Here is a 12,928-nt window from a genome sequence, read left to right as displayed (position 1 = left end):
TTTTGTTCAGTATAGAAACCATCCTCCAATAGTCTGCCTAATATAGATTAATTCACAGTACCCTCGGGATGTTTAAAGTTTTATTTGTCACGTGCACAAGTACAGTGAAATGCGTAACTTGCAAGCCCTACTCTGCAGTATTCAATATCAAAATAGTATAACAAATATCAGTGTGATTTTTGAATATGATTTAAAATATGAGTTTGTTTGCAGTAGCTAATATCCCCTGGGTCTTCTCCTTTTTAGTGACCAGGCATAGCCTGTATTTCCTTGTTGTTTGCGTACAGTACATCTATATAAGGGATTGTTCTGTATAAAAAATGCTTGGGTGTTCCACTAAGGGTTTTTCGGCCCACCTAAGTTGTAATTTTGAAATATGTAGAAAAGATAATGTACCTATATACAGTACCAGTCAAAAGTTAGGACTCACCTACTCATTTTGGGTTTTTTGTTTATTTTTACTATTTTCTACATAGTAGAATAATTGTGAAGACATCAAAACTATGAAATAACACACATGGAATCATGTCGTAACCAAAAAAGTGTTAAACAAATCAAAATATACTTGAGATTCTTCAAAGTAGCCACCCTGTGCCTTGATAACAGCTTTGCACACTCTTGGCATTCTCTCAACCCGCTTTTTATTTAACTAGGCAAGTCGGTTAAGAACAAATTCTTATTAACAATGATGGCCTACCCTGGCCAAACCCTACCCTGGCCAAACCCTCCCCTACCTTGGACGACACTGGGCCAATTGTGCGCCGCCCTATGAGTAATGCTTTTCCAACAGTCTTGAAGGAGTTCCCACATATGCTGAGCACTTGTTGGCTGCTTTTCCTTCACTCTGCGGTCCAACTCATCCCAAACCATCTCAATTGGGTTGAGGTCGGGTGATTGTGGAGGCCAGGTCATCTGATGCAGCATTCCATCACTCTCCTTCTTGGTATTTTGCCCTTACTCAGCCTGGAGGTGTGTTGTGTCATTGTCCTGTTGAAAAACAAATGATAGTCCCACTAAGCGCAAACCAGATGGGATGGCGTATCGCTGCAGAATGCTGTGGTAGTGTGCCTTTTTAATTCTAAATAAATCACAGTGTCATCAACAAAGCACCCCCACACTATCACACCTCCTCCTCCATGCTTCACGGTGGGAACCACACATTTGGAGATCATCCGTTCACCTACTCTGCGTCTCACAAAGACTCAGCGGTTGGAACGAAAAAATCTCAAATTTGGACTCAAAGGACAGATTTCCACCTGTCTAATGTCCATTACTTGTGTTTCTTGACCCAAGCAAGTCTCTTCTTCTTATTATTTTTATTATTGGTGTCCTTTTTATAGTGATTTATTTCAGGCAATTCGACCATGAATGCCTGATTTCACACGGTCCCCTCTGAACAGTTGATGTTGAGATGTGTCTGTTACTTGAACTCTGAAGCATTTATTTGGTCTGCAATCTGAGGTGCAGTTACCTCTGCTGCAGAGGATAAGTTCATTAGAGTTAACTCTGTGTCTTCCTTTCCTGTGGCGGTCTTCATGAGAGACAGTTTCATCATAGCGCTTGTGGTTTTTGAGACTGCACTTGAAGAAACTTGAAAAGTTCTTGAAATTTTCCGGATTGACTGACCTCCATAAAATGAAGTTGTTTGGGATAGGGGGCAGTATTTTGATGTCCGGATGAAAAGTGTCCCCACAGTAAACTGCCTGTTACTCAGGCCCAGAAGCTAGGATATGCATATAATTGGTAGATTTGGATAGAAAACACTCTAAAGTTTCTAAAACTGTGGAAAGTATGCATGTGAGTATAACAGAACTGATATGGCAGGCGAAACCCCGAGGACAAACCATCCCTCCCAAAAAACAAATTCAGCCTACCACTATTTTCAATGGCTCACTTTTATTATAAGGTGAAGTCCTCCCAGATTGCAGTTCCTAGGGCTTCCACTAGATGTCAACAGTCTTTAGAAAGTTTCAGGCTGGTTTTTGGAAAAAAACTGTTTTTCTAGGTGGCTCCCATTTTGACTGTAGTGTTACCAAGCGTGTAAATGAGAGCGCGTTCTTTGGTATTTTTCTCCGGTAAAGACTAACGATTCTCCGTCTTAAATTGTATTGTTTATTTACGTATTAGGGTACCTAAGGTTTGATTATAAACGTTGTTTAACTTGTTTGGAAAAGTTTATTAGTAACATTTGGGATTCATTTTGTATGCATTTTGATGGAGAGAAACTGGGTGGATTATTGACTGAAGCGCGCCAGCTAAACTGAGTTTTTATGGATGTAAAGAAGGACATTATCGAACAAAAGGACCATTTGTGATGTAACTGGGACCTTTTGGAGTGCCAACAGAAGAAGATCATCAAAGGTAAGGCATTTATTATATCGCTATTTCTGACTTTTGTGTCGCACCTGCCTGGTTGAAATATGTTTTTCATGTGTTTGTATGCGAGGCGCTGTCCTCAGATAATCGCATGGTGTGCTTTTGCCATAAAGCCTTTTTGAAATCTGACACAGCGGCTGGATTAACAAGAAGTTACGCTTTATTTTGATCTATTACACTTGTGATTTTATGAAAGTTAAATATTTATAATACTGTAGTTTGAATTTCGCGCTCTGCAATTTCACCGGATGTTGTCGAGGTGTCCTGCTAGCGGCACGCCTTTCCCAAAGAGGTTTTAAAGTAATGATGGACTGCTGTTTCTCTTTGCCTATTTGAGCTGTTCTTGCCATAATATGGACTTGGTCTTTTACCAAATAGCGCTTCTTCTGTATACCACCCTACCTTGTCACAACACAACTGATTGGCTCAAATGCATTAAGAAGGAAAGAAATTCCACGAATGTACTTTTAACAAGGCACACCTGTTGATTGAAATGCATTCTAGGTAAATGTAGCCTTTTTATTTAACTAGGCAAGTCAGTTAAGAACAAGTTCTTATTTACAATGACGGCCTAACCCGGCCAAACCCGGTCAAACTTGGGCCAATTGTGCGCCGCCCTATGGGACTCCCAGTAACGGCTGGATGTGATACAGCCTGGATTCAAACCAGGGACTGTAATAATGCCTCTTGCACTGAGATGCTGTGCATTAGACCGCTGCGCCACTCGGGAGCCCAAGAGTGTGCAAAGCTGTCAAGGCAAAGGGTGGCTACTTTGAAGAATCTCAAATATAAAATATATTTTTATGTAATACTTTTTTGGTTGCTACATGATTCCGTATGTGTTATTTCATAGTTTTCATGTCTTCACTATTATTCTACAATGTAGAAAATATTGAAAAATAAAGAGAAACCCTTGAATGAGTAGGTGTGTCCAATTGTTTGACTGGTACTGTATACAGTGTCTTGCAAAGGTATTCATCACCCTTGGCGTTTTTTCCTATTTTGTTGCATTACAACCTGTAATTTTAAATTGATTTTTATTTGGATTTCATGTAATGGACATAGACCAAATAGTCCAAATTGGTGAAGTGAAATGAAAAAAATAACTTGTTTAAAAAATTGAAAAGTGGTGTGTGCAAATGTATTCAACCCCTTTGCTCTGAAGCCCCTAAATAAGATATAGTGCAATCAATTACCTTCAGAAGTCACACAATTAGTTAAATAAAGTCCACCTGTGTGCAATCTAAGTGTCACATGATCTGTCACATGATCTCAGTATATATACACCTGTTCTGAAAGGCCCCAGAGTCTGCAACACCACTAAGCAAGAGGCACCACCAAGCAAGCGGCACCATGAAGACCAAGGAGCTCTCCAAACAGGTCAGGGACAATGTTGTGGAGTAGTACAGATCAGGGTTGGGTTATAAAAAATATCAGAAACTTTGAACATCCCACGGAGCACCATTAAATCCATTATTAAATAATGGAAAGAGTATGGCACCACAACAAACCTACCAAGAGAGGGCCACCCACCAAAACTCACAGACCAGGCAAGGAGGGCATTAATCAGAGAGGCAACAAGGAGACCAAAGATGACCCTGAAGGAGCTGCAAAGCTCCACAGCTGAGATTGGAGTATCTGTCCATAGGACCACTTTAAGCCATACACTCCACTGAGCTGGGCTTTACGGAAGAGTGGCCAGAGAAAAGCCATTGCTAAAAGAAAAAAATAAGTAAACACGTTTGGTGTTCGCCAAAAGGCATTTGGGAGACTCCCCAAACATATGGAAGAAGGTACTCTGGTCAGATGAGACTAAAATGTAGGTTTTTGGCCATCAAGGAAAATGCTATGTCTGGCGCAAACCCAACACCTCTCATCACCCCGAGAACACCATCCCCACAGTGAAGCATGGTGGTGGCAGCATCATGTTATGTTTTTCATTGGCAGGGATTGGGAAACGGGTCAGAATTGAAGGAATTATGGATGGTGCTAAATACAGCGAAATTCTTGAAGGAAACCTGTTTCAGTCTTCCAGAGATTGGAGACTGGGATGGAGGTTCACCTTCCAGCAGGACAATGACCCTAAGCATATTTGCTAAAGTAACACTTGAGTGGTTTAAGGGGAAACATTTAAATGTCTTGAATGGCCTCGTCAAATCCCAGACCTCAATCCAATTGAGAATCTGTGGTATGACTTAAAGATTGCTGTACACCAGCGGAACCCATCCAACTTGAAGGAGCTGGGGCAGTTTTGCCTTGAAGAATGGGCAAAAATCCCAGTGGCTAGATGTGCCAAGCTTATAGAGGCATACCCGAAGAGACTTGCAGCTGTAATTGCTGCAAAAGGTGGCTCTACAAAGTATTGAATAGTTATTCACGCTCAAGTTTTCCGTTTTTTGTGTCTTATTTGTTGTTTGTTTCACAATAAAACATATTTAGCATCTTCAAAGTGGTAGGCATGTTGTGTAAATCAAATAATACAGCCCCCCCCAAAATCAATTTTAATTCCAGATTTTAAGGCTTCAAAATAGAAAAAATGCCAAGGGGGGTGAATACTTTTGCATAATATATCATCTTTGAGAACTAACTCAACAAAATAAAAGCTAGGGGGAAAAAATGAATGAATTCGGGATTATTGATTTTATGTTTGAGCATAACACAGCATTAGCCATGGCAAAATGCATAGAATTGCATGAAATTTAGAATTGCACATTTTTCTCACCTCCACTGCAGGATGTTAAATCGCAGGGAATTCGCAATATTGCAACATTTTCTCTCCGCTCCATGTGTAGAATTGCAGGTAATTAGCTTAAAATGCAGACATTACTCTACACCGCCAAGATTGGGGGCCTCAAATGTTCTTGCACATGAACTGGACCGAATTTGGCTGCGCCGATGGGTCGACCATGGCTATTGCCAAATCCCACGTTTTTGAACAAGAAAAATATTTTACCGTGTGTGTGTGTGTGTGTGTTTTTATGAGCGGCACATACAACATTGTCTCAGAAATAAGAGGGGAAAATAAACACTCAGGAAGAGATGGACTCAATAATGGAAAATGCTTCACATCAAAGCAGCCCCTCTCCCCTCCCCTCCATCTCTCACTGCCTTCAGTTGAATTTTACAGCATATTTAAACTTGTGCCCTCTCGTTGTTACGTAAAAGTGTTAGTGTTTTGGCATACAATGTTGCTAGGGAAACATGGAAACACTTTCAAACCAAGCTTTTAAGATGTTGGAGTGCAGATGATTTGAGTTAGAAAAATTGCATGTTCTCACTTGAGTGTGGTCAGATGTTGATGACTTCAAATTGTATTAGTCACATGCGCCGAATACAACAGGTATAGACCTTACAGTGAAATGCTTACTTACGGGCCCCTAACCAACAATGCAGTTACATTTTTTTTAAAATACGAATAAGAATAAGAAATAAAAGTAATAAGTAATTAAAGAGCAGCAGTAAAATAACAATAGCGAGACTATATACAGGGGCGTACCGGTACAGAGTCAATGTGTGGGGGCACCGGTTAGTCGAGGTAATTGAGGTAATATGTACATGTAGTTAGAGTTATTAAAGTGACTATCCATAGATGATAACAACAGAGAGTAGCAGGGGTGTAAAAGTGGGGGGGGGGGCATGCAATGCAAACAGTCTGGGTAGCCATTTGATTAGATGTTCAGGCGTCTTATGGCTTGGGGTAGAAGCTGTTTAGATGCATCTTGGACCTAGACTTGGCGCTTTGGTACCGCTTGCCGTGCGGAAGCAGAGCGAACAGACTAGGGTGGCTGGAGTCTTTGGCAATTTTTAGGGCCTTCCTCTGACACCGCCTGGTGTAGAGGTCCTGGATGGCAGGAGCTTTGCCTCCGTGATGTACTGGGCCGTACGCACTACCCTCTGTATTGGTGGCCGAGCAGTTGCCATACCAGGCAGTGATGCAACCAGTCAGGATGCTCTTGATGGTGCAGCTGTAGAACCTTTTAAGGATCTGAGGACCCATGCCAAATCTTTTCAGTCTCCTGAGGGGGAATAGGTTTTGTCGTGCCCTCTTCACGACTGTCTTGGGGTGCTTCCTTGGACCATGTTAGTTAGTTTGTTGGTGATGTGGACACCAATGAACTTGAAGCTCTCAACCTGCTCCACTACAGCCCCGTCGATGAGAATGGGGGCGTGCTCGGTCCTCTTTTTCCTGTAGTCCACAATCATCTCCTTTGTCTTGATCACGTTGAGGGAGAGGTTCTTGGCACCACACGACCAGGTCTCTGACCTCCCCTATAGGGTGTCTCGTCGGTGATCAGGCCTACCACTGTTGTCATCGACAAACTTAATGATGGTGTTGGAGTCGTGCCTGGCCGTGGAGTCATGAGTAAACAAGGAGTACAGGAGGGGACTGAGCATGCACCCCTGCGGGGCCCCTGTGTTGAGAATCAGTGTTGCGGATGTGTTGCTATCTACCCTTACCACCTGGGGGCGGCCCGTCAGGAAGTCCAGGATCCAGTTGCAGAGGGAGGTGTTTAGACCCAGGGTCCATAGTGCCCTCAAAGCTCATCAATAAGCTATGTTGTTGAACGCTGAGCTGTAGTCAATGAATAGCATTCTCACGTAGGTGTTTCTTTTGTCCAGGGGGGAAAGGGCAGTGTGGAGTGCAGTAGAGATTGCATTGTCTGTTAGGGTGGTATGCAAATTGGAGTGGGTCTAGGATTTCTGAGATAATGCTGTTGCTGTGAGCCATGAGCAGCCTTTCAAAGCACTTCATGGCTTCAGACGTGTTGACCTGTTTTAAAGGTCTTACTCACATCGGCTGCGGAGAGCGTGATCACACAGTCTTCCGGAACAGCTGGTGCTCTCATGCATGTTTCGGTGTTATTTGCCTCGAAGCGAGCATAGAAGTAGTTTAGCTCGTCTGGTAGACTCGTGTCACTGGGATGCTCTCGGATGTGCTTCCCTTTGTAGTCTGTAATGGTTTGCAAGCCCTGTCATATCCGACAAGCGTCAGAGCCGGTGTAGTATGATTCGATCTTAGTCCTGTATTGACGCTTTGCCTGTTGGATGGTTCGTCGGGGGGCATAGCGGGATTTCTTATAAGCTTCCAGGTTAGATTCCCACTCCTTGAAAGCGGCAGCTCTAGCCTTTAGCTCAGTGCGAATGTTGCTTGTAATTCATGGCTTCTGGTTGTGGTATGTACGTATGGTCACTGTGGAGACGACGTCATCGATGCATTTATTGATGAAGCCAATGACTGATGTGGTGTACTCCTCAATGCCATCGGAGGAATCCCGGAACATATTCCAGTCTGTGCTAGCAAAACAGTCATGTAGCTTAGCATCTGCTTCATCTGACCACTTTTTTTTATTGATTGAGTCACTGGTGCTTCCTGCAGGAATCAGGAGGATAGAATTATGGTCAGATTTGCCAAATGGAGGGCGAGGGAGAGCATTGTATGCGTCTCTGTGAGTGGAGTAAAGGTGGTCCAGAGGTGTTTTTTTTTTTTAAATGTATTTTTATCCTCTGGTTGCACATTTAACATGCTGATAGAAATTTGGTAAGACGGATTTAAGTTTTCCTGCATTAAAGCCCCCGACTACTAGGAGCACCGCCTCTGGGTGAGTGTTTTTCTGTTTGCGGAATACAGCTCATTCAGTACGGTCTTAGTGCCAGCCTTAGTCTGTGGTGGTATGTAGACAGCTACAAAAAATACAGATGTAGATAGTGTGGCGTACAGCTTATCAGGAGATGCTCTACCTCAGGTGAGCAAAACCTTGAGACTTCCCTAGATATTGTTCACCAGCTGTTATTTACAAAAATACATAATCCGCCGCCCCTTGTCTTACCAGACGCCGCTGTTCTATCCTGCCGATACAGTGTATAACCAGCCAGCTGTATGTTGATAATGTCGTCGTTCAGCCACAACTCTATGAAGCATAAGATATTAGTTTTGAATGTTGGTAGTTTAATCTTGCGCGTAGGTCATCAATTTCATTTTCCAAAGATTGCACATTTGCTAGCAGAATGGAAGGCAGTAGGGGTTTATTCGATCGCTAATGAATTCTCAGAAGGCAGCCTGCCCTCTGGCTCCTTTTTCTCTGCCTTCTCTTCACTCAAATGACAGGGCTTTAGGCCTGTTCCCATGGTTCTGTGTTTTCCGTAGTAGATGGTTAGACCAGCAAACTACAGTGAGCGGAAAAAAGTATTTGATCCCCTGCTGATTTTGTACGTTTGCCCACTGACAAAGAAATGATCAGTCTATAATTTTAATGGTAGGTTTATTTGAACAGTGAGAGACAGAATAACAACAAAAAAATCCTGAAAAACGCATGTAAAAAATGTTATAAATTGATTTGCATTTTAATGAGGGAAGTAAGTATTTGACCCCTCTGCAAAACATGAGTTAGTACTTGGTGGCAAAACCCTTGTTGGCAATCACAGAGGTCAGACGTTTCTTGTAGTTGGCCACCAGGTTTGCACACATCTCAGGAGGGATTTTGTCCCACTCCTCTTTGCAGATCTTCTCCAAGTCATTAAGGTTTCGAGGCTGACGTTTGGCAACTCGAACCTTCAGCTCCCTCCACAGATTTTCTATGGGATTAAGGTCTGGAGACTGGCTAGGCCACTCCAGGACCTTAATGTGCTTCTTCTTGAGCCACTCCTTTGTTGCCTTGGCTGTGTGTTTTTGTGTCATTGTCATGCTGGAATACCCATCCACGACCCATTTTCAATGCCCTGGCTGAGGGAAGGAGGTTCTCACCCAAGATTTGACGGTACATGGCCCGTCCATCGTCCCTTTGATGCGGTGAAGTTGTCCTGTCTCCTTAGCAGAAAAACACCCCCAAAGCATAATGTTTCCACCTCCATTTTTGACGGTGGGGATGGTGTTCTTGGGGTCATAGGCAGCATTCCTCCTCCTCCAAACACGGCAAGTTGAGTTGATGGCAAAGAGCTCCATTTTGGTCTCATCTGACCACAACACTTTCACCCAGTTGTCCTCTGAATCATTCAGATGTTCATTGGCAAACTTCAGACGGGCATGCATATGTGCTTTCTTGAGCAGGGGGACCTTGCGGGCGCTGCAGGATTTCAGTCCTTCACGGCGTAGTGTGTTACCAATTGTTTTCTTGGTGACTATGGTCCCAGCTGCCTTGAGATCATTGACAAGATCCTCCAGTGTAGTTCTGGGCTGATTCCTCACCGTTATCATGATCATTGCAACTCCACAAGTTGAGATCTTGCATGGAGCCCCAGGCCGAGGGAGATTGACAGTTCTTTTGTGTTTTTTCCATTTGCGAATAATCGCACCAACTGTTGTCACCTTCTCACCAAGCTGCTTGGCGATGGTCTTGCAGCCCATTCCAGCCTTGTGTAGGTCTACAATCTTGTCCCTGACATCCTTGGAGAGCTCTTTGGTCTTGGCCATGGTGGAGAGTTTGGAATCTGATTGATTGCTTCTGTGGACAGGTGTCTTTTTTACAGGTAACAAGCTGCGGTTAGGAGCCCTCCCTTTAAGAGTGTGCTCCTAATCTCAGCTCGTTACCTGTATAAAAGACACCTGGGAGCCATAAATCTTTCTGATTGAGAGGGGGTCAAATACTTATTTCCCTCATTAAAATGCAAATCAATTTATAACATTTTTGACATGCGTTTTTCTGGATTTATTTGTTGTTATTCTGTCTCTCACTGTTCAAATAAACCTACCATTAAAATTATAGACTGATAATTTCTTTGTCAGTGGGCAAATGTACAAAATCAGCAGGGGATCAAATACTTTTTTCCGCTCACTGTAGTTTGCTGGTCTAACCATCTACTAATAAATAAAGATCTTTAGGGTTACGGTATATTTTGGAGTGTTATACATTTTCATAAACAATTGGGTTGTTGTACTATAAAGATACCTGACTTAAATGCATTTAATAAATAAAGATCTTTAGGGTTACGGTATATTTTGGAGTGTTATACATTTTCATAAACAATTGGGTTGTTGTACTATAAAGATACCTGACTCTCCTACCTCTTCCTCTTCTCCATTCAGCAGCAGAGACCTCCCAACAGGCCCAAACCCAAAATGACGGCCTCGTCTCCTGCGGCTGCGGTCAAGCTGTCGGCCAGCCGGAGCACGTCTGGGGCCCGGAGGAGGAGGACGCGATGTCGGAAGTGTGAGGCGTGCCTGAGGACAGAGTGTGGAGAATGCCACTTCTGTAAAGACATGAAGAAGTTTGGAGGGCCAGGTCGCATGAAACAGTCCTGCATCATGAGGCAGTGTATCGCGGTAGGCCTCATACTAACCTGCAGAGTGTTTGGACATTCTTTGTATGTGTGTGGACATTTTATCTGGTGACTGTGCAGAGGGGGAGTTTCTAATATACTAATGTGGTGTTTGTTGTCTCCAGCCTGTCCTGCCCCACACTGCGGTGTGTCTGGTGTGTGGGGAGGCAGGGAAGGAGGACACGGTGGAGGAAGAGGAGGACAAATTTAACCTCATGCTCATGGAGTGCTCCATCTGCAATGAGATAGTCCATCCACTCTGCCTCAAGGTAAACTGCTCAAGACAGTATGCTGTTAATGAGCATCTTATCTGTTTGATTTAATTGATTCGGTGTGAGCACTTACATTACTGCAGTGTATTTGTTTATGGTTGCCCTTCCTCCTATAGAGAATGGGTTGGCAACAGGCGACCGAGAGTGGTTTGGTTTTGTCCCCCACCCCCCAAAAAAAGTATTTTAGAATTTTTAGGATTTATGTTTTTGGTCAAAAGAATGTAAAGTCACCAGGAATTCAGCAAAAAATGAGTTTAATTTAGGAAATCTGTTCCCAGGTATTCCCACAAATAAAGAGACATACGTCAACGTGTCTCAATGTAGTCAAGGTATGAAATTATTGTGCTTTGCTGTGAACCTCTAATAAGTCTCACTTAAACCCCCATATCCGCTGCTCCGTTTGACATTTGTTACGTTACAGCCTTATTCTAAAACGGATTACATGTTGTTGTTTTTTCTCAATCTACACACAATACCCCATAATGACAAAGCAAAAACAGGTTTTTAGAAATGTTTTCAAATGTATGAAAAATAAAAAACATCACACTGACATAAGTATTCAGACCCTTTACTCAGTACTTTATTGAAGCACCTTTGGCAGTGATTACAGCCTCGAGTCTTCTTGGGTATGATGCTACAAGCTTGGCACACCATTCTTCTCTGCAGATCCTCTCAAGCGCTGTCAGGTTGGACAGGGAGCGTCGCTGCACAGCTATTTTTAGGTCTCTCCAGAGATGTTCGATCGGGTTCAAGTCCGGACTCTGGCTGTGAGACTTGTCCTAAAGCCACTCCTGCATTGTCTTGGCTGTGTGCTTAGAGTTATTGTCCTGTTGGAAGGTGAACTTTCACCCCAGTCTGATGTCCTGAGCGCTCTGGAGCAGGTTTTCATCAATGATCTCTGTCCTTTGAACTGTTCATCTTTCCCTCGATCCTGACTAGTCAGACTCCCAGTCCCTGCTGCTGAAAAACATCTCCACAGCATGATGCTGCCACCACCATGCTTCACTGTAGGGATGGTGCCAGGTTTCCTTCAGACGTGACGCTTGGCGTTCAGGCCAAAGAGTTCAATCTTGGTTTCATCAGACCAGAAAATCTAAATCTTGTTTCTCATGGTCTGAGAGTCCTTTAGGTGCATTTTGCCTTTTACTGAGGAGTGGCTTCTGTCTGGCCACTCTACCATAAAGGCCTGATTGGTGGACTGCTGCAGAGATGGGATAACCTTCCAGAAGGACAACCATCTCCACAAAGGAACTCTGGAGCTCTGTCAAAGTGACCATCAAGTTCTTGGTCAACTCCGTGAACAAGGCCCTTCTCCCCCGACTGCTCAATTAGGCCAGGTGGCCAGCTCTAGGAAGAGTCTTGGTGGTTCCAATCTTCTTCCATTTAAGAATGGAGACCACTGTGTTCTTGGGGACCTACAATGCTGCAGAAATGTTTTGGTATCCTTCCCCAGATCTGTGCCTCGACGCACAATTCTGTCTCGGAGCTCTACGGACAATTCCTTCGACCTCATGGCTTGGTTTTTGCTCTGACATGCACTGTCAACTGTGGGACCTCATATAAACAGGGAATTGCCTTTCCAAATCATGTCCAATCAATACATTTACCACAGGTGGATTCCAATCAAGTTGTAGAAACATCTCAAGGATGATCACTGGAAACAGGATGGACCTTCATTTTGAATCTCATAGCGAAGGGTCTGAATACTTATGTAAATAAGGTAGTTCAGTTTTTATTTTGTATAAATTTGCAAACATTTTTAAAAACCTGTTTTCGCTTTGTCATTATGGGGTATTGTGTGTAGATTGAGATTTTTAAATCCATTTTTGAATAAAGCTGTAACGTAACAAAATGTGGAAAAACATCATTTCTGAATACTTTCCGAATGCACTGTATGTGTCTTTCCTCATGCTGAACAAATGTTCATCATGGACCCATAAGTTCCATCAGAATAGATTTTCCTCCATCTTGACATTTTGGAAACCTTTTTGAAAAACTTGTTATCATGAACCATAAGTTGGCATGTA

The 12,928-nt window shown here is 43.1% G+C and overlaps 1 protein-coding gene across 1 annotated transcript in view; it reads left to right on the top strand.

The window, feature by feature from the left end:
- Window positions 1–12,928, top strand: part of LOC106568226 (lysine-specific demethylase 2B) — a 51,125-nt gene that overhangs the window by 25,011 nt on the left and 13,186 nt on the right. Inside the window, exons 13-14 of the mRNA XM_082960456.1 lie at window positions 10,400–10,633; window positions 10,755–10,898. Coding sequence (XP_082816582.1) covers window positions 10,400–10,633; window positions 10,755–10,898 — 378 coding nt within the window. The remainder of the gene's footprint in view (window positions 1–10,399; window positions 10,634–10,754; window positions 10,899–12,928) is intronic.

The sequence above is a fragment of the Salmo salar genome, chromosome 13, assembly GCF_965601325.2.
Source record: "Salmo salar chromosome 13, fSalSal1, whole genome shotgun sequence".
NCBI classification, from domain to species: domain Eukaryota; kingdom Metazoa; phylum Chordata; class Actinopteri; order Salmoniformes; family Salmonidae; genus Salmo; species Salmo salar.
The sequence above is the reverse complement of the archived record's forward strand: the minus strand, read 5'-3'. Positions and strand labels throughout refer to the sequence as shown.